This window comes from Xiphophorus couchianus, chromosome 6 (assembly GCF_001444195.1).
Source record: "Xiphophorus couchianus chromosome 6, X_couchianus-1.0, whole genome shotgun sequence".
Lineage (NCBI taxonomy): Eukaryota > Metazoa > Chordata > Actinopteri > Cyprinodontiformes > Poeciliidae > Xiphophorus > Xiphophorus couchianus.
The window spans coordinates 27,308,269-27,329,283 of NC_040233.1; the positions used below are offsets into that span (position 1 = coordinate 27,308,269).

The 21,015-nt window shown below is 38.2% G+C and overlaps 4 protein-coding genes across 8 annotated transcripts in view; all 4 read right to left on the minus strand.

Annotated features, from left to right (window-relative positions):
* The window catches only part of LOC114146276 (zinc finger protein OZF-like), a 40,309-nt gene extending 38,739 nt beyond the window's left edge, over positions 1 to 1,570 (minus strand). The window contains exon 1 of one of the 3 annotated variants that reach the window (XM_028020219.1): positions 1,266 to 1,568. In XM_028020219.1, coding sequence (XP_027876020.1) covers positions 1,266 to 1,464 — 199 coding nt within the window. In that variant the 5' untranslated portion in view covers positions 1,465 to 1,568. Of the gene's footprint in view, positions 1 to 1,265 lie in introns of all 3 variants that reach the window. The other 2 variants (XM_028020218.1, XM_028020220.1) reach the window with 2 other exon arrangements.
* Positions 1,571 to 1,636: 66 nt separating this feature from the next.
* Positions 1,637 to 15,407, minus strand: LOC114146277 (zinc finger protein OZF-like). Of its 2 annotated transcripts, XM_028020222.1 has the most exons (3): positions 15,108 to 15,406; positions 3,494 to 4,171; positions 1,637 to 3,409 (listed from the first exon to the last, which is right to left on the minus strand). In XM_028020222.1, the coding sequence occupies exons 1-3, from the start codon at positions 15,304 to 15,306 to the stop codon at positions 2,709 to 2,711; spliced, it is 1,578 nt and encodes a 525-aa protein (XP_027876023.1). In that variant the 5' UTR covers positions 15,307 to 15,406; the 3' UTR covers positions 1,637 to 2,708. The 2 variants fall into 2 exon arrangements, with proteins under 2 accessions (XP_027876023.1, XP_027876022.1); XM_028020221.1 differs by having other exon boundaries at positions 1,637 to 4,171; positions 15,108 to 15,407.
* Positions 7,291 to 10,166, minus strand: LOC114146343 (lysine-specific demethylase 5B-like). 2 transcript variants are annotated; one of them, XM_028020318.1, is made up of 9 exons: positions 10,053 to 10,166; positions 9,232 to 9,350; positions 9,023 to 9,148; positions 8,741 to 8,806; positions 8,559 to 8,647; positions 8,375 to 8,480; positions 8,145 to 8,250; positions 7,755 to 7,816; positions 7,291 to 7,543 (listed from the first exon to the last, which is right to left on the minus strand). In XM_028020318.1, exons 2-9 carry the CDS (start codon positions 9,247 to 9,249, stop codon positions 7,448 to 7,450), a joined length of 669 nt encoding a protein of 222 aa, XP_027876119.1. In that variant the 5' UTR covers positions 9,250 to 9,350; positions 10,053 to 10,166; the 3' UTR covers positions 7,291 to 7,447. The 2 variants fall into 2 exon arrangements, with proteins under 2 accessions (XP_027876119.1, XP_027876117.1); XM_028020316.1 differs by lacking the exon at positions 7,755 to 7,816 and having other exon boundaries at positions 10,053 to 10,152.
* A 571-nt stretch (positions 15,408 to 15,978) lies between the features above and the next one.
* LOC114146300 (zinc finger protein 771-like) lies at positions 15,979 to 20,047 on the minus strand. Its single transcript, XM_028020256.1, has 3 exons — positions 19,752 to 20,047; positions 17,552 to 18,229; positions 15,979 to 17,299 (listed from the first exon to the last, which is right to left on the minus strand). The coding sequence occupies exons 1-3, from the start codon at positions 19,948 to 19,950 to the stop codon at positions 16,905 to 16,907; spliced, it is 1,272 nt and encodes a 423-aa protein (XP_027876057.1). The 5' UTR covers positions 19,951 to 20,047; the 3' UTR covers positions 15,979 to 16,904.
* Between the last annotated feature and the right edge of the window lie 968 nt (positions 20,048 to 21,015).

A 21,015-nucleotide genomic window follows, 5' to 3' on the forward strand; every position in this document is an offset into this window, starting at 1 on the left:
CAATGTTTAATTTTCAGGCATTCATACCATTGAAGATCTCAAAATACATTAACAAAATATGTTTTTAATCTCACTTGTAACCTTATGTCTAGCCTCACTTTTTAAAGTTGACCAGACTGTGTAGGAATTTAATTTAGTAAAACATGACAGTCTGGTTCTCTGGGTTATAAATATGATGAGACAGAGACGCATTTCTCTAAGCCACTATTCAAAAAAGAAAGAGTAGACATCATTTCCTTAACAAAGGCAGATGTGTTGATGTTCAAGAGGAAGTGGATGCAAGAAAAGATCAAAAGGACTGGCCTAACATTGAAACCTATTCATTATCGCTCTGACTGTACATTTAGTTTAGTAACTGATTGTGTGAGAGTTGAGGCTGGATGAGTTTATCTCAACACCACACACTGAGGAGGATGGTGGAGCAGGTCAACACATCTCCAGGTCTCTCTGTAAGAGAACTGCAGCCAAGAGGAACATCCTGGAGGCATCAGGTCTCCATAGCAACCATCAGACACTGCATTTATGAAAACTGGATGTTTGAGAGACATAACGCAAAGAAATAATTTCCTGTAATCAGTTGGAAACATTTGATCTATTTAACTTGACTATGTCCCACACTACTAATGAGCAGCGACAGAGAGATATTTCATTAAACACATTTGAGAAATATAGATTTGGACAAAATCATTTGCATGTTTCTACTTTGACACAGTTTCCCCATTTCCCTGTAGAACTGGTCTGGGTCCCTGAACTGAAGCGATAACAGTAAATAATTTGTTTAATTAGAACTAACTGATATCTTAGTCCAGCTTTATTTTCTTAACTTCAAGAATGAAATAAAATGCAGATTTATCGTTTTTATCTGCTATATCAGGGCTGTGCAACTTGCAGCGCTGGACCTGCAAGTGCCTCTGTGGCTCAATTAATATAAGAAACAAACAAATATTCTCCTATTGTGTTTCATCCCTTTGTTCCGCGTCTCCATCATAATACTCTCCACTGCTCTGACTTACAAAATCATGTATGAGTTTACAAATTAAGCATTTACACCTTGTATTCCGGATTTCCATCATTAATAACAATTGGGGTCATATATCAGTCATGGGCCCTGACTCATAAACACGTTTGTGCTAGCCTCTGTAGCTAGCAGCTAAAACAGTTTCTGTTCAGCCCCGTTTAGCAGCAGCTGGAGCTGCAGCAACTATCGCCGCTGACGGATCTCTGCTGTCTTCAGTGAAAACATCAGCACCTTTATCCAGACCTACCAGAACTTTGTCTCTGCAGCTCCGAACCGACTCTGTGTAGCTTAATTTCTGGTTTCCAGTTGATCCCCATCATCCTGCGCTGAGCATCGAGCTCTTCCTCGTAGCAAATGATGGTTTTTTCAACCTCGGTGAAGATTTCTTGAGCAGCAGCAGTTAGTCTCTCTCTGATAAAATCTCTGAGATGCTGAGCTGAAGACATGGTTGCTGAAATATTAGCAGGAATGGGACAATGCAGCAGCTTTCTAGCTTAGGCCATGCACAATTCTTCTTCGATGTTTTTGGAAATTGGCAAACAAGGAAATTGGTGCAATACCGCCCCCGACTGAAGTGGAGTGTGGACAGCCGAAAAACAGGTTAAAGAAACAACTTAGTATTAATTCATAAATCTTTATTACGAGACAAAATGTAGTCCATCCAATTTAGAAAAAAAATAAATACACAAATCATCAAGTAAAAAACATCACAAGGCAGATAAACAATGACTAATAGTTAAAAATGTTAGAAATATCTAATTTCACCATATGTTGCAGTTGTGAAGTTGTTTAATACATCCAATCAGCACAAATTTTTACAGGGGTTCAATTTTATATAAATAGAAAAACTATTACTGCCTCTGTCTATAATATAATTTGTTATTTTATTTGTTTTTAGCAGTAAAAATTAAAAGTTACCATTCCCAGATCAAAAAGCAAAGATCCATATTTACTCAACAGCCCTGTGGATCTGTATTAAATGGTTTGCTCCTGCTTAGTGAACTTGTAGGCAACAGTGTTCAGCAGCAGCCAAAGACTACAACGACTGACTGGAACAATGCAGTCAAGAAAATAACATCCAGGTTTTCAAAGAAGAGAAAAGAAGAAAAAGACAAATGAAAGGGTTTCTCTTTATCAGTAACTTTGTCTATAAGAAACATGGATAGACTGTAGTTTGAATCCAAGAGGCTCCCAGACCTCTTGCTCCTCCTCACCAGGCTTTATGCTACACTGTGTGGTAGGAGACAAGGAGCCCAGCAGGTAACTGAAGTAATGGTCACACGATGACAGGAGACGGCGCTTCTCCCTCTTATGGAGATTGCATAGTGAGACGACAGTCGCTAGCTCTCATCCAGCTGAGCAAAAGACACAATTCATGCATGTGACATTTCTAGCTCATACACCTATAGACGCTATGCAAGAAAGTTGGTAAACTTTCATCTTTTGTTGTTATCATCGCTATCGTGTGCCAGGTGTTCAGTTCAGCCAGAGTGGAAGAAAATTGACGCTTTAGCTCCCTGTGTGTTTAGCCGCTACCAATAAAACGAGAGGGGAGGGAATAGCAGGAGGCACGGGAGACTAATTCTTTGTCATCCAGTTTCTTTGTAGAAGGAGAGACGATAAAAACAAAGAAGTAATATTATAGCCATCATTTTATTCTTAAGCTCATATTTATGTACTGCTGATTAATTTATTGTTTATTGTGAAAACCCTTCTCACCTGTATGACTTATTTTGTGGGCATTTAAATGACTAATTCGAATGAAACGTTTTCCACATGACAGGCATGAAAAAGGCTTCTCCCCTGTATGAATTGTCTTGTGGTCATTTAAAGTACTACTTCGAGTAAAACATCTTCCACAAGACTGGCATGAAAAAGGTCTCTCCCCAGTATGAATTTTCTTGTGTTCATTTAAATTACTACTTCGAGTAAACCTTCTTCCACAAGACTGGCATGAAAAAGGCCTCTCCCCAGTATGAATTTTCTTGTGGTCATTTAAAGTACTACTTCGAGTAAACCTTCTTCCACAAGACTGGCATGAAAAAGGCCTCTCCCCAGTATGAGTTTTCTTGTGACGATTTAAAACACTAATTTGAGAGAAACTCTTTCCACATGATTGGCATGAAAAAGGTCTCTCCCCCGTATGAGTTTTCTTGTGACGATTTAAATCACTACGTTGAGAGAAACTCTTTCCACATGATTGGCATGAAAAAGGTCTCTCCCCCATATGAATTTTCTTGTGGTCATTTAAAGTACTTATTCGAGAGAAACTTTTTCCACATGTTTCACATGAAAAAGGCCTCTCACCTGTATGAATTTTCTTGTGACGAATTACATTTCTCATATTAGAGAAACTTTTTCCACATGTTTCACATGAAAAAGGCCTCTCACCTGTATGAATTTTCTTGTGACGAATTACATTTCTCATATTAGAGAAACTTTTTCCACATGTTTCACATGAAAAAGGTCTCTCACCTGTATGAATTTTCTTGTGACGATAAAAATGACTAATATGAGAAAAACCCTTTCCACATGATTGGCATGAAAAAGGTCTCTCACCAGTGTGAGTTCTGTAATGGTTTAAAAAATTACTCTGTTGTGGGTAACATCTCCCACAAATGTCACATTTGAAAGATCTTTTCTTTGTACTGGTACCAGACTGACTCTCTGACAGAGAGGAGCTGCTTCCTTCCTGATCTTTGCTCTCAACCACTGGAGAGATATGAAGGGAAAACTGCTCTGTTCTTCTCTCTTCTTCATTCATATCATCTTCCTGAAGAGTAGAAGTTTCAATCAAAGCAGCAAACTGCTTCTGGACAAGCTGCTCTCCCTCCTGACTGCTGCAGAGGTTCTTCTGGTCCTGTCCAGTTGGTAAATGTTCTGGTGGCTGCTGTTCATGTTGAAGCACTGAACAATCTAACTCCTCGTTTTTTACATTTGTTAGTGGATAATCCAATTCCTCATGTTTGAGCAGTGCAGGTTGTGGTTCGTTCACTTCTTCTTTAATCCATTTTGATTCTGGTTCCATCTGTACCTCTTCAGTCCACTGATGTTCTGCTTCTTTCTGATCCTGACTGGACCTACTTGCCAGGCTACAGACTTGTTGGATGGCAGAAGCTTCTTCCTCATTGGAGACACTTGGCTGTTGGAGGTCTGTGGGAACAAAGGATGACATCATTAATATAATTTAATTGATAACTACCTCATGGATCAGCCTGGTTTCTCCTGGAGATTCTGGTCTGTAAGCATCATATAGTTCATATAAAATTGGTTTGTAGATGTTAACTAAAAAGCAGGTGACGTGTCCTCCACATTAATTTGCTGACATGGCAAAAATGTTAAAAAGATTTCAAATACATTCAGATTTTAATCTAGAAGAACAGTTTCATACATATTTTTTATTTACAATTCAATGTTTAATTTTCAGGCATTCATACCATTGAAGATCTCAAAATACATTAACAAAATATGTTTTTAATCTCACTTGTAGGCCTGTCACGATAGCAAATTTTGCTGAGCGATTAATTGTCTCAAAAAATTATTGCGATAAACGATAATATTGTTTGAAGACCTTTTTACACTGATTTAATGGAAATGACGTAATAATGCATGTGATTTCCTGCCAAAGATAGATACACTTTATTTTCAAAAGAATATTTAACACTGGAGCTGATAAACAAAATAAACTAAACAACCAAAAACAAAAATAAAATGGATTCTCAGTCTCCATTAACAATAAATGTACTTGAATAAAAACTAAACAACATAAAGCCAAAGTGGAAATAAATACTGCATTCAACCAAAAGAGGGCAGATTATGGAGTCTGTATATTATGTTGCCCTTCAGTAATAATTAGATTTAAATAGAGAAGATGGGCACATCGACTACCTGATGCAATAGTTCACACTATATGATGTTTTGTTCCTATTTTTCCCCTTATGACAATCTTAGCACGTTGGTCTTTCTAAGATTGTGTGGTGTGTTACGGTAGATCGTCGTTGCCGCTCCGATCTAAATCAGGGGTTTTTCCCGACTGGGAGCTTTACTACACCTGTTGAATGTGACAGGTAGCCAATCAGAAAGCGAGGATTCTCCTCCGTGTTTTCTGAGGGGAAATTACCTCGGGGAATCCCAAACAGCTGACACGACCCGAAGTCCAGCGGAAACAACATTAATGTTTATTCAACATGCAAAGAATATAGAAATGACAAGAGGAGGAGTTGGAGCGAAATTGCTACCGCAGTTGATAAACCCGGTAACTTTTCAGCTGTTCTTCGTTAACGTGACGTAAACAGGTTCTAATGATTTTCATTCAGTCAGGACTTTACGCTGACACTAGCCACATGCATTGCAGGTAGACTGTAGTAAAGCATTGATTAATGCCTGATTTTAAAATTAGTTCACTGGACTTGTAGCCATTATTTTGTGCCCATTGTTGGACACCACACGGCAGGAACGAACCGATCGAACCGTTATAACTAGGATTTCTGTCGGCTAATGTGTGGTCTGTCAGGTTTTAAAAATGGGCCGACAATCGGCCGACAGCTCTAAGATCGTGTCGTGTACGCTGGGCTTTACACTAAGGAAATGAGGAAGGAGGGTCAGTGGAGAGCACCGGAGTTGAGCCTTTTTTCATTCGGTGTCATCAACAGAAAGAGAAAAAGGCCGGAAGAGACGATAGTGCCGATAATTGAAATGACGTCGATAGTTTTAATTTATCGTACGATTAATCGATTTATCGTTTATCGCGACAGGCCTACTCACTTGTAACCTTATGTCTAGCCTCACTTTTTAAAGTTGACCAGACTGTGTAGGAATTTAATTTAGTAAAACATGACAGTCTGGTTCTCTGGGTTATAAATATGATGAGACAGAGACGCGTTTCTCTAAGCCACTATTCAAAAAAGAAAGAGTAGACATCATTTCCTTAACAAAGGCAGATGTGTTGATGTTCAAGAGGAAGTGGATGCAAGAAAAGATCAAAAGGACTGGCCTAACATTGAAACCTATTCATTATCGCTCTGACTGTACATTTAGTTTAGTAACTGATTGTGTGAGAGTTGAGGCTGGATGAGTTTATCTCAACACCACACACTGAGGAGGATGGTGGAGCAGGTCAACACATCTCCAGGTCTCTCTGTAAGAGAACTGCAGCCAAGAGGAACATCCTGGAGGCATCAGGTCTCCATAGCAACCATCAGACACTGCATTCATGAAAACTGGATGTTTGAGAGACATAACGCAAAGAAATAATTTCCTGTAATCAGTTGGAATCATTTGATCTATTTAACTTGACTATGTCCCACACTACTAATGAGCAGCGACAGAGAGATATTTCATTAAACACATTTGAGAAATATAGATTTGGACAAAATCATTTGCATGTTTCTACTTTGACACAGTTTGCCCATTTCCTTTTTGTCGTTATTTATTTCTTCCGTTTCTTCTGTGCCCCAATGAAAAAATAACAGCTCATTCCGCGTCTCCATCATAATACTCTCCACTGCTCTGACTTACAAAATCATGTATGAGTTTACAAATTAAGCATTTACACCTTGTATTCCGGTCTTGTGCGCTATTCAGTTCCCCTGCGAAAATCTGTTCCCCCTGTGTCGGGAGCGCGCATTGCAGCCGGAGAGGCGGATTTGACCATTTTCACGGCGCTTCTGATCGATTTCTCGGTAAAAACAACTCAGTGAATCATGTCAAGCTTGTAACATTTAGTTTAATCGGCAGCTGTTGTTTGCAAAATTGTAAAAATAATTAAATAAACGAGGTTTTTTACGCTGTTTTGTGTTATTTTAAACGCCAAGAGAATCGGTCTTTTTCTAACTTTTGTCACTTACGCCTGACAGAAATAAGTCAGTCAACACTTAGTGTGTATTTATAATTTTTCATTGCTGATATAAGACGATTGCTGAAAGCATGGCACAAATATTAAGACTTCCTGAAAAGACGAGAGCGTGGACTTTCTGGTAAATGCCTTTCTAATGTAAAATATGACAGATTACTGTAGTAAGGAAATTTCTAGTTTACTACAGGCTATCACACATAACAATTTTTGAGAATTTGGCAACAGTTGCCCTTTATTCCCAAACGTTATGGGGGGAGGAGAGTAGAGAATGAATATTTCAGCTGCCTGAAATAATCTGTTCCCCCTCCATAACATGGGAACAAATTAATTCACCAACAAGTCTTTAACTCTGTTTATTCCTCTTATCATCAACAATGAATCCTGTGAATTTGGTAACATTTGCTCTTTATTTGACAAAGTTATAAGGGGCCTTGGGATTTAAACTTTTTTCCATAGCTGCCTTATATCAAAGTCTTGTAAGTATAAATATCAAACAGTTTTCAAAATGTAATTTATTAACCTTTAAACAACATACATAAACAAGCACACCACAGCAAACTCAGGAACAAAGGCAACTAAGGCAAACACGCAAAGCAGTGATATGTTTTTTCAGTTGGTGGGCTTCCCACACATGCATGATGGAACCACCTCAGACACACGTCACACTGGATCTAGGAAAGAAACCAAAAATATCAGGTTTTTTTTAGAAAAATATGTCTTTACAATTACAATATATAATCAATCATTTTAGATTCCCTTATATTCCAACTGCTGGAGGATCATATCATAGCTTGTTTACGCAAGATAAGATTAGATAAAACTTGTCCTCTTCATTTAGTTTACTAACACTAAGTCTTTGAATAATTCTAAAAACTTTCCTACCCAGTTCACATCCGTGTCACTTTCCATCTCTCCACAGAAGTGACACAAGTCTTTTAGGTCCTCTGTTAACAACAAAAGTATAAAAACACACACACACAATTATACATGTACAATCGTGCCCGTATATATGTGTGTTTGTGTGTGTATAAAACTATTACACAGGATGTGCTAAGCACCAACACAGTCATTTATGAAAAAAATATAGAAGATGAAATGATTGTACTTATTAATTTGTAGACAAACAATTTCCTTAAATAAATGTTTTCAGAGTCCATGTTAATGTATTAAGTTTTGCTAAGTACAGATGTTTTAGCCAAACATACAAATAATAGTAATCATGATAACAATTGTCATAAACACTCAAAATAAGAATATAAATGTTATCCTCACCACTGTTAAGGATTAGTCTCACAGCAATTTCCAACCTCATGCTGTGGACCGCCTCTCTGGAAACAGGAAAATCCACAACCTCTTTTGACAGGATTTTTTCTGCAAACTGAAATGAACAGCTTCATTTAATATCTTTAAATTTAAGTAACAAAGTAAGTAATTCACTGTACATGTCTCAAAATATATATCAAAATCCTAAAGTCATACACTGTGTGACAATATGTATGCACCTTCAGTGAAAATACACCACATGATGAGCTATCCTGTTGTTTCGGATGCTTGACTGTGTCACATGTCCAACGTGAGACATTGCACCCCTTCTTCCTCATAAATGCCCTGTAAATATAGATATATTAATAAGAACAACTTTATTTGATTTTCATACTTGAGTTAAACTTAAATTTTTAACCATACCTTGTGATTTGCAAGCATTTCTGGATGTCTTGTTTTGATTCCCCCAGTGGATTCAAGAACAAAGACTTTTTGTCTTGTGGGTAGATCACCTAGAAAGTGTGCATTCGACAGTTTTCATGTGGTTTTTGTCTATGAGATAAGTATGATATAGATTGTTTTTAGAGTATAAAAACATTTATTACCACTAAAGTCCAGTGGTGGTGTTGATTGTTGATTCCCAGAATTATTTCATAATTCATTGGGTTCATCTGTGAATAATAAAAAAAAACATAGATTTTTTCATATCAAGAACAAAATATGTTTAGTAACACACACATAGCACTGAGATTATACTTTTTTATAGGTGATACAGAAAAATCTGTAAAATCATATAAAAGTCAAAACATTTTCTTTTCATCGATTCAAAAATACTAATAACACATGGAAGAGTAACACAGAAGCACAGTGGAATGTGTAAGATCTACCTTTTTTAATCTAGGACTTTTTCCCTGCCACATTGCTGTCATTGCAAATGAATCTATGAACACAGCCTGTCCTGTGTTCTTGCTGTTGTATTCCTTCACGATGACGGCCAGAAATGCATTAATAGACTGCAAATGTATTACAAGAAAAAAGATTAGTTAAATACTGTAACAGCTGTGATATTTGAAAACAATGTAGTCATTGTACCTACCTGACTCTCCAGTTCCATGTCAGGACCAATTTTATTAATGTCAAAGTAAAACAACTTATATGCATTCACTTTTGACAGAAGGACAAAGACGTTTTTTCCAGTAAAAGCATCATGCACATCTGATGATGAGGATGGGGTGAGGAGTGGAAAACAAATAAAAAGTTAAAGATTAGTTTCATTGTCATGACACCCATTTCATTTAATTTTACAAAACATTTGATATGTTATCCATAGGGCTGCACAGTGGCGCAGTTGGTAGCACTGTTGCCTTGCAGCAAGTAGGTCCTGGGTTCGATTCCCGGCCGGGGTCTTTCTGCATGGAGTTTGCATGTTCTCCCTGTGCATGCGTGGGTTCTCTCCGGGTACTCCGGCTTCCTCCCATAGTCCAAAAACATGACTGTCAGGTCAATTGGTCTCTCTTAATTCTCCCTAGGTGTGAGTGTGTGTGTGCATGGTTGTTTGTCCTGTATGTCTCTGTGTTGCCCTGCGACAGACTGGCGACCTGTCCAGGGTGAACCCCGCCTCCCGCCTGGAACGTAGCTGGAGATGGGCACCAGCAACCCTCCCGACCCCATTAGGGACAAGGGTGAACAGAAAATGGATGGATGGATGGATGTTATCCATATTATGCAAATCATATGATTGGAGTCTGAGGAAGTATTAACTTCACTGATTCATACAGCTATTTTTTACATAGGAATTAATAATAAAGCAAGCAGTTTGTTGCACTGACTGACTGAAATTATTCCTTTCATTAAAACAAGACGAAAGCATATTAGTACAAAGACAGACAGTTTTTGTGAATTTAAAATAAAATTTACATTTCTCTGCTAGAGATTTTCTCTGGGTAGCAGATGATGGAGCAGGGGGAGATGATGCTGGAGCAGAGGGGGATAATGCTGGAGATGATGCTGGAGCAGAGGGGGGTGATGCTGGAGCAGAGGGGGGTGATGCTGGAGCAGAGGGGGGTGATGCTGGATCATAAGGCGGTAGTGCTGCATCAGCAAGGGGTTGAGCAAAATTTATTTTGCTTCCTTGATTTTTTAAACAATGTGGCAGTCGGGGACCCTCTCTAATGCAGATTTTAAGATGGTCAGTGTTTATCTTCCGGAATATCACACCATTATCATCTTGAATATCTGCATTTTTGCCTTGGATACTGATGACTGTAAAGGGTCAGAGAAAACCAGCATCCAATTTCCCACCTTTTCTCTGCTGACTGCGTATGTTCTGCCTCCACACTCGGTCACCAGGTTTAAACACAGTGCCAAGGTGTTGTGCTCTGCCCTTTGCTTTCTCCTGTTTTTTGGAAACACTGTCGCTGACAATGCTCCTCAGGCTTTCTTGTATTTTGACGTCCTCTGCCAACTCCTCCACTCCAACGATGTCCTCCACAGCACCGTCAATCTTTAAACACAAAATTAATATTTCAAGTGTCAGTTCAAATCTGTCATTTAGAAAGCATACACTCATCATATTTATGGCATGCTACAGTGAGATATCACAATATATTCTGGAAAAGAGTATACTGACAATGTCTCTTGAAATGGTTTACACAATTTTCACATTTATAGAAAAAATTCTGAAAACCTTTTCAGAATAAAGTCCTTTGTGAATGATGCACTTAAAGTAGATGCTTTACATAAATTCATGACTTCACTGAAATTTAATTCAGATGCAAAGTCTTCCTGACTATGCAAGAAAACATAAAATGTTTTTGAAGAAACTCAAGTGGTAACTGAAAAATAGAATTTTTTACTTAAATACAATACCATGAAATGGAAAGATTGACCATAACCCTACCATGTAATGTTCAGGGACTTCCGAGGGATAGCGTGCCTCTCTTCCGAACATGAGGAAGTATGGGGAATACTGTGTGGTTATTTGTTTTTTGGTGCGTATCCCAAACATCACAGCATCCAAATACTCATCCCAGGTGTGTGGATGGCCATCCACAACCTTACTCAGAGCTCTAAAATACATGAAAAGTGTAAGATGTCACACATAACACGTGATTTCTTACAATTAGCCTTATTTTGTAAGTAGTTTAGCCAATACACGCCTTGTTTTGTGATCTTTCTTTGAAAATGTATAGATTAGAGATAGTACTCACCTTTGAATGGTCCCATTCATTTTTTCAACCAACCCATTTGTTTGGGGATGGTATGGGGAACACAGACTTCGTTTGATATTGAGAATTTTGCACACTTCTTGGTTTATCTGAAAATTTATAAACAATTAACTCTGACAAAATAGACTGCATATTTAAACAACATATCGAACAAAATAGTGTGAAGGAGGACATTCATTGTGTTAAATTTCTCTAAGAGATTCAAAATAAATACTTACAGAATTTACAAATTCTCGTCCTTGGTCTGTCAAAATCCTTTTGGGGGCTTCAAACTGATGCACAAACTTAATTATGCATTCCGTAACTTCAGGTGCTGATTTACTCTTTAGTGGATGTGCCTGTGGCCACTTCGTAAAATAGTCAATCATGACACAAATATACTTGTGTCCAGATTTTGTTTCGGCCAGTTTTCCAATGAGGTCCATCCCAATTAATTCAAAGGGATGGGTAACCTTAAATGAAAGATTAAATAGATAAATAAATAAAAAAAAATAGAACAGGAAAATCTTTGAAAGCAGTATATCCATCCATCCATTCATTTTCCTCCGCTTTATCCGGGGTCGTGCCGCGGGGGTAGCAGCTTCATAAGCAGTATTTTGTCAAGCTAAAATAATATGTTCTCAGTATATTGTAAAATGTTTAGTATAATAAAAATACATTCCTTAATTTTATACATCAACTTGTTCAAAATGTAGGCCCTTTGTGAGAACATGGACAAAGCAGGAGAACCAACCACTGCACTGCTGCACACTACCATGTAGTCTCACTAAAACTGTTTCTTTTTACTATGAATTACCTTACCTTTATGGGAGCATAATCTGATGGCTGTTTCAGTGCTGGGGCACTGGCCTGACAGGATGAGCACTCAGAGACCTGGGAAGTGAGTGAAACACAAAAACCAACAAGAATTTAAGACATGCAAAGTTGACATTATTGGACAATTATAGTTTCATATTGGTAAAACAAATAAGGCTTACACATTTATTTTCCTAAAATTTAAATCTTGTATTTGGTATTACGAAAGAAAATTATTTATTTAGTCCACTGCTTATGTAACATACCCATTTCTTGATGTCCACAGACATTCCTGGCCAATAAAATCTCCTTGAGATGGCATCTGTTGTTTTTGTTTGTCCACAATGTGCACCTGTAGGGCTGGCATGGGAGTCAACAAATATTCTTTCGGCTTCCTCAGCACCTTTAACAACTTTGACCTTTGTTGAGGACAAATTGCCTTTGTGTTTAACGTAGAAGAGGTCATTTCCTTGGAAAAGATAAAGAACACCAATAAAAATATGACCGAAGCATGAAATTCTATTATTAAAATACATTTATAATTCTACAAATATGCAAATGTATACTACTACTACTGAGTTATACATAGAGGCTGAAACAAGAACCATGCAATAAACAGAACAGGAAGAAAGACATTATCAAATGCATATTTATTTTAAAATTTTACTTTTGGAGAAAAAAATAAACAGTGCTCATTTGAAGGAGTAATGTCTGTGAATTTGTTGACGTAATGGTTTTTATTCACAATTGTCCACTTTGCTAGATTTTGTTTCTTTTATTGATGAATGTAGAAGTACGGGAATCTTTCTACAACACAACTTAGAAATAGAACTGAGTACAAGTGTAATTCACATGAATAACATCTGCAGTCAGGAACATTGTGCGTTATTCCTGCATTATAACGTGGAGTAACGTTCGTGTGTGCACACATCCATCCATCCATCCATTTTCTGTTCACCCTTGTCCCTAATGGGGTCGGGAGGGTTGCTGGTGCCCATCTCCAGCTACGTTCCGGGCGAGAGGCGGGGTACACCCTGGACAGGCCGCCAGTCTGTCGCAGGGCAACACAGAGACATACAGGACAAACAACCATTCACACACACACTCACACCTAGGGAGAATTTAGAGAAACCAATTGACCTGACAGTCACGTTTTTGGACTGTGGGAGGAAGCCGGAGAACCCGGAGAGAACCCACGCATGCACAGGGAGAACATGCAAACTCCATGCAGAAAGACCCCGGCCGGGAATCGAACCCAGGACCTTCTTGCTGCAAGGCAACAGTGCTACCAACTGCGCCACTGTGCAGCCCTGTGCACACATATTAATCGAAATTAAATGCAGCAGAAAAATCAATAACAAAAAAAACATTGAATGTTATCTAACTGTTTTTAGATAACTTATGCATTCCACTATTTGCTACATATTAAAGTAGAGGTTACCGTCAATGCATCAATCTGGAAGATAAAGATAATTACCTTCAATCTTGTACGACGAGGCTTTCCTTCGAATGACATATTTTCTTTCCTTCGTTGACTGCGGTGGATATTCGCCTTTAACTTTATAGTTAAAGAGCGTTTCATATTCAACACTGTCCATATTTAAGAAAAGTGTCGACTTACTCAAATAGTTGGCTTAACTTAAAGCAAAACGTGACGAACAATCTGCCCAACACCTGCACATTTGCATAATTGATTGGAGCAACAGCACCACGTGATTTTTGACTTTTTAGAAAACACCGTATGTGTTTATATTGTAAGGTGCATTGTTAGATGTAAAATCTGCAACATATTTGTAACTTGGAAGATACACATTTAAACAGAGCATACATTACATAAAGATAATCAAATCAACAGTAATATTTATTATAACAATCTTAGATTTCAAAATATCAAATAATTAATTGCTTCAAACGATATATAGACAAATAATGACCAACAGTTTCAAAATTCACAGGATTTGCTTATTTTCTCCCCATGTTATGGAGGGGAATGGTTTATTTCAGGCAGCTGAAATATATGGTTCCCCCCTCATAACTTTGTCAAATAAAGAGCAAATGTTACCAAATTCACAGGATTCATTGTTGATGATAAGAGGAATAAACAGAGTTAAAGACTTGTTGGTGAATTAATTTGTTCCCATGTTATGGAGGGGGAACAGATTATTTCAGGCAGCTGAAATATTCATTCTCTACTCTCCTCCCCCCATAACGTTTGGGAATAAAGGGCAACTGTTGCCAAATTCTCAAAAATTGTTATGTGTGATAGCCTGTAGTAAACTAGAAATTTCCTTACTACAGTAATCTGTCATATTTTACATTAGAAAGGCATTTACCAGAAAGTCCACGCTCTCGTCTTTTCAGGAAGTCTTAATATTTGTGCCATGCTTTCAGCAATCGTCTTATATCAGCAATGAAAAATTATAAATACACACTAAGTGTTGACTGACTTATTTCTGTCAGGCGTAAGTGACAAAAGTTAGAAAAAGACCGATTCTCTTGGCGTTTAAAATAACACAAAACAGCGTAAAAAGACCTCGTTTATTTAATTATTTTTACAATTTTGCAAACAACAGCTGCCGATTAAACTAAATGTTACAAGCTTGACATGATTCACTGAGTTGTTTTTACCGAGAAATCGATCAGAAGCGCCGTGAAAATGGTCAAATCCGCCTCTCCGGCTGTAATGCGCGCTCCCGACACAGGGGGAACAGATTTTCGCAGGGGAACTGAATAGCGCACAAGACCGGATTTCCATCATTAATAACAATTGGGGTCATATATCAGTCATGGGCCCTGACTCATAAACACGTTTGTGCTAGCCTCTGTAGCTAGCAGCTAAAACAGTTTCTGTTCAGCCCCGTTTAGCAGCAGCTGGAGCTGCAGCAACTATCGCCGCTGACGGATCTCTGCTGTCTTCAGTGAAAACATCAGCACCTTTATCCAGACCTACCAGAACTTTGTCTCTGCAGCTCCGAACCGACTCTGTGTAGCTTAATTTCTGGTTTCCAGTTGATCCCCATCATCCTGCGCTGAGCATCGAGCTCTTCCTCGTAGCAAATGATGGTTTTTTCAACCTCGGTGAAGATTTCTTGAGCAGCAGCAGTTAGTCTCTCTCTGATAAAATCTCTGAGATGCTGAGCTGAAGACATGGTTGCTGAAATATTAGCAGGAATGGGACAATGCAGCAGTTTTCTAGCTTAGGCCATGCACAATTCTTCTTCGATGTTTTTGGAAATTGGCAAACAAGGAAATTGGTGCAATACCGCCCCCGACTGAAGTGGAGTGTGGACAGCCGAAAAACAGGTTAAAGAAACAACTTAGTATTAATTCATAAATCTTTATTACGAGACAAAATGTAGTCCATCCAATTTAGAAAAAAATAAATACACAAATCATCAAGTAAAGATCATCACAAAGGCAGATAAACAATGACTAATAGTTAAAAATGTTAGAAATATCTAATTTCACCATATGTTGCAGTTGTTAAGTTGTTTAATACATCCAATCAGCACAAATGTTTACATGAAATTCTTCAGGAAAACATTAAAAGTTGGTATGCTACTCATGGCAAACAGTTGACTTGCAGAAGTTCATCGTGGAAATCTGAGGAGGATTCTGAAAGCGTCCTGATTGGCTACTTGCAGTTTCTTCATCATAGCTTTACTGTAGTTACACCACAGATGAGCTATATACAACACGGTGCAATACGTTTCAAAAAGGAACATTTTAACCTTAACTGGACAGATGCTAATTTTCAGTGCCAATACATTAGCTTGCATACAGGAAGGAAACATTATGATAATCCCAAAGGCTTTTGACCGACAGGGGTTCATTTTTATATAAATAGAACAAATATTACTGCCTCTGTCTATAATATAATTTGTTGTTTTACTTGTTTTTAGCAGTAAAAATTAAAAGTTACCATTCCCAGATCAAAAAGCAAAGATCCATATTTACTCAACAGCCCTGTGGATCTGTATTAAATGGTTTGCTCCTGCTTAGTGAACTTGTAGGCAACAGTGTTCAGCAGCAGCCAAAGACTACAACGACTGACTGGAACAATGCAGTCAAGAAAATAACATCCAGGTTTTCAAAGAAGAGAAAAAAGAAAAGGACAAATGAAAGGGTTTCTCTTTATCAGTAACTTTGTCTATAAGAAACATGGATAGACTGTAGTTTGAATCCAAGAGGCTCCCAGACCTCTTGCTCCTCCTCACCAGGCTTTATGCTACACTGTGTGGTAGGAGACAAGGAGCCCAGCAGGTAACTGAAGTAATGGTCACACGATGACAGGAGACGGCGCTTCTCCCTCTTATGGAGATTGCGTAGTGAGAAGAGAGTCGCTAGCTCTCATCCAGCCGAGCAAAAGACACAATTCATGCATGTTACATTTCTAGCTCATACACCTATAGACGCTATGCAAGAAAGTTGGAAACCTTTCATCTTTTGTTGCTATCATCGCTATCGTGTGCCAGATGTTCAGATCAGCCGGAGTGGAAGAAAATTTACACTTTTAGCTCCCTGTGTGTTTAGCCGCTACCAATAAAATGAGAGGCGAGGGAATAGCAGGAGGCACGGGAGACTAATTCTTTGTCATCCAGTTTCTTTGTAGAAGGAGAGACGATAAAAACAAAGAAGTAATATTATAGCCATCATTTTATTATTAAGCTCATATTTATTAACTGCTGATTGATATATTGTTTATCATGAAAACCCTTCTCACCTGTATGACTTATCTTGTGATGATTTAAGTTTCTAAGACGAGTGAAATTCTTTCCGCATGACTGACATGAAAAGGTTTCTCCCCAGTATGAATTTTCTTGTGGTCATTTAAAGTACTACTTCGAGTAAAACATCTTCCACAAGACTGGCATGAAAATGGCCTCTCACCTGTATGAATTTTCTTGTGACGATTTAAATGACTAATACGAATGAAACGTTTTCCACAAGACTGGCATGAAAAAGGTCTCTCCCCAGTATGAATTTTCTTGTGACGATTTAAATCACTACGTTGAGAGAAACTCTTTCCACATGATTGGCATGAAAAAGGTCTCTCGCCGGTATGACTTCTCTTGTGGGCATTTAAATGACTAATTCGAGAGAAACTTTTTCCACAACACTGGCATGAAAAAGGTCTCTCACCTGTATGAATTTTCTTGTGACGAATAACATTTGTCATATTAGTGAAACTTTTTCCACATGTTTCACATGAAATAGGCCTCTCACCTGTATGAATTTTCTTGTGACGAATTACATTTCTCATATTAGAGAAACTTTTTCCACATGTTTCACATGAAAAAGGCCTCTCACCTGTATGAATTTTCTTGTGACGAATTACATTTCTCATATTAGAGAAACTTTCTCCACATGTTTCACATGAAAAAGGCCTCTCACCTGTATGAATTTTCTTGTGACGATAAAAATTACTAATATGAGAAAAACCTTTGCCACATGATTGGCATGAAAAAGGTCTCTCACCAGTGTGGGTTCTGTAATGGTTTAAAAAATTACTCTGTTGTGGGTAACATCTCCCACAAATGTCACATTTGAAAGATCTTTTCTTTGTACTGGTACCAGACTGACTCTCTGACAGAGAGGAGCTGCTTCCTTCCTGATCTTTGCTCTCAACCACTGGAGAGATATGAAGGGAAAACTGCTCTGTTCTTCTCTCTTCTTCATTCATATCATCTTCCTGAAGAGTAGAAGTCTCAATCAAAGCAGCAAACTGCTTCTGGACAAGCTGCTCTCCCTCCTGACTGCTGCAGAGGTTCTTCTGGTCCTGTCCAGTTGGTAAATGTTCTGGTGGCTGCTGTTCATGTTGAAGCACTGAACAATCTAACTCCTCTTTTTTTACATTTGTTAGTGGATAATCCAATTCCTCATGTTTGAGCAGTGCAGGTTCTGGTTCGTTCTCTTCTTCTTTAATCCATTTTGGTTCTGGTTCCATCTGTACCTCTTCAGTCCACTGATGTTCTGCTTCTTTCTGGTCCTGACTGGACCTACTTGCCAGGCTACAGACTTGTTGGATGGCAGAAGCTTCTTCCTCATTGGAGACACTTGGCTGTTGGAGGTCTGTGGGAACAAAGGATGACATCATTAATATAATTTAATTGATAACTACCTCATGGATCAGCCTGGTTTCTCCTGGAGATTCTGGTCTGTAAGCATCATATAGTTCATATAAAATTAGTTTGTAGATGTTAACTAAAAAGCAGGTGACGTGTCCTCCACATTAATTTGCTGACATGGCAAAAATGTTAAAAAGATTTCAAATACATTCAGATTTTAATCTAGAAGAACAGTTTCATACATATTTTTCATTTACAATTCAATGTTTAATTTTCAGGCATTCATACCATTGAAGATCTCAAAATACATTAACAAAATATGTTTTTAATCTCACTTGTAACCTTATGTCTAGCCTCACTTTTTAAAGTTGACCAGACTGTGTAGGAATTTAATTTAGTAAAACATGACAGTCTGGTTCTCTGGGTTATAAATATGATGAGACAGAGACGCATTTCTCTAAGCCACTATTCAAAAAAGAAAGAGTAGACATCATTTCCTTAACAAAGGCAGATGTGTTGATGTTCAAGAGGAAGTGGATGCAAGAAAAGATCAAAAGGACTGGCCTAACATTGAAACCTATTCATTATCGCTCTGACTGTACATTTAGTTTAGTAACTGATTGTGTGAGAGTTGAGGCTGGATGAGTTTATCTCAACACCACACACTGAGGAGGATGGTGGAGCAGGTCAACACATCTCCAGGTCTCTCTGTAAGAGAACTGCAGCCAAGAGGAACATCCTGGAGGCATCAGGTCTCCATAGCAACCATCAGACACTGCATTTATGAAAACTGGATGTTTGAGAGACATAACGCAAAGAAATAATTTCCTGTAATCAGTTGGAAACATTTGATCTATTTAACTTGACTATGTCCCACACTACTAATGAGCAGCGACAGAGAGATATTTCATTAAACACATTTGAGAAATATAGATTTGGACAAAATCATTTGCATGTTTCTACTTTGACACAGTTTCCCCATTTCCCTGTAGAACTGGTCTGGGTCCCTGAACTGAAGCGATAACAGTAAATAATTTGTTTAATTAGAACTAACTGATATCTTAGTCCAGCTTTATTTTCTTAACTTCAAGAATGAAATAAAATGCAGATTTATCGTTTTTATCTGCTATATCAGGGCTGTGCAACTTGCAGCGCTGGACCTGCAAGTGCCTCTGTGGCTCAATTAATATAAGAAACAAACAAATATTCTCCTATTGTGTTTCATCCCTTTGTTCCGCGTCTCCATCATAATACTCTCCACTGCTCTGACTTACAAAATCATGTATGAGTTTACAAATTAAGCATTTACACCTTGTATTCCGGATTTCCATCATTAATAACAATTGGGGTCATATATCAGTCATGGGCCCTGACTCATAAACACGTTTGTGCTAGCCTCTGTAGCTAGCAGCTAAAACAGTTTCTGTTCAGCCCCGTTTAGCAGCAGCTGGAGCTGCAGCAACTATCGCCGCTGACGGATCTCTGCTGTCTTCAGTGAAAACATCAGCACCTTTATCCAGACCTACCAGAACTTTGTCTCTGCAGCTCCGAACCGACTCTGTGTAGCTTAATTTCTGGTTTCCAGTTGATCCCCATCATCCTGCGCTGAGCATCGAGCTCTTCCTCGTAGCAAATGATGGTTTTTTCAACCTCGGTGAAGATTTCTTGAGCAGCAGCAGTTAGTCTCTCTCTGATAAAATCTCTGAGATGCTGAGCTGAAGACATGGTTGCTGAAATATTAGCAGGAATGGGACAATGCAGCAGTTTTCTAGCTTAGGCCATGCACAATTCTTCTTCGATGTTTTTGGAAATTGGCAAACAAGGAAATTGGTGCAATACCGCCCCCGACTGAAGTGGAGTGTGGACAGCCGAAAAACAGGTTAAAGAAACAACTTAGTATTAATTCATAAATCTTTATTACGAGACAAAATGTAGTCCATCCAATTTAGAAAAAAAATAAATACACAAATCATCAAGTAAAAAACATCACAAGGCAGATAAACAATGACTAATAGTTAAAAATGTTAGAAATATCTAATTTCACCATATGTTGCAGTTGTGAAGTTGTTTAATACATCCAATCAGCACAAATTTTTACAGGGGTTCAATTTTATATAAATAGAAAAACTATTACTGCCTCTGTCTATAATATAATTTGTTATTTTATTTGTTTTTAGCAGTAAAAATTAAAAGTTACCATTCCCAGATCAAAAAGCAAAGATCCATATTTACTCAACAGCCCTGTGGATCTGTATTAAATGGTTTGCTCCTGCTTAGTGAACTTGTAGGCAACAGTGTTCAGCAGCAGCCAAAGACTACAACGACTGACTGGAACAATGCAGTCAAGAAAATAACATCCAGGTTTTCAAAGAAGAGAAAAGAAGAAAAAGACAAATGAAAGGGTTTCTCTTTATCAGTAACTTTGTCTATAAGAAACATGGATAGACTGTAGTTTGAATCCAAGAGGCTCCCAGACCTCTTGCTCCTCCTCACCAGGCTTTATGCTACACTGTGTGGTAGGAGACAAGGAGCCCAGCAGGTAACTGAAGTAATGGTCACACGATGACAGGAGACGGCGCTTCTCCCTCTTATGGAGATTGCATAGTGAGACGACAGTCGCTAGCTCTCATCCAGCTGAGCAAAAGACACAATTCATGCATGTGACATTTCTAGCTCATACACCTATAGACGCTATGCAAGAAAGTTGGTAAACTTTCATCTTTTGTTGTTATCATCGCTATCGTGTGCCAGGTGTTCAGTTCAGCCAGAGTGGAAGAAAATTGACGCTTT

Coding starts and splice junctions, on each gene's coding strand:
- LOC114146343 (XM_028020318.1), bottom strand. Junction 8,481..8,558: donor AAATGCTTGCAAATCACAAG/GTATGGTTAAAA, acceptor CTATATTTACAG/GGCATTTATGAGGAAGAAGG. Junction 7,544..7,754: donor GTGACACGGATGTGAACTGG/GTAGGAAAGTTT, acceptor TTTCTTTCCTAG/ATCCAGTGTGACGTGTGTCT.
- LOC114146277 (XM_028020221.1), bottom strand. CDS start 15,306: ATGTCTTCAGCTCAGCATCTCAGAGATTTTATCAGAGAGAGACTAACT. Junction 4,172..15,107: donor GCTGCAGAGACAAAGTTCTG/GTAGGTCTGGAT, acceptor TTGTTCCCACAG/ACCTCCAACAGCCAAGTGTC.
- LOC114146300 (XM_028020256.1), bottom strand. CDS start 19,950: ATGTCTTCAGCTCAGCATCTCAGAGATTTTATCAGAGAGAGACTAACT. Junction 18,230..19,751: donor GCTGCAGAGACAAAGTTCTG/GTAGGTCTGGAT, acceptor TTGTTCCCACAG/ACCTCCAACAGCCAAGTGTC. Junction 17,300..17,551: donor TCACAAGAAAATTCATACAG/GTGAGAGGCCTT, acceptor AAATTCATACAG/GTGAGAGACCTTTTTCATGC.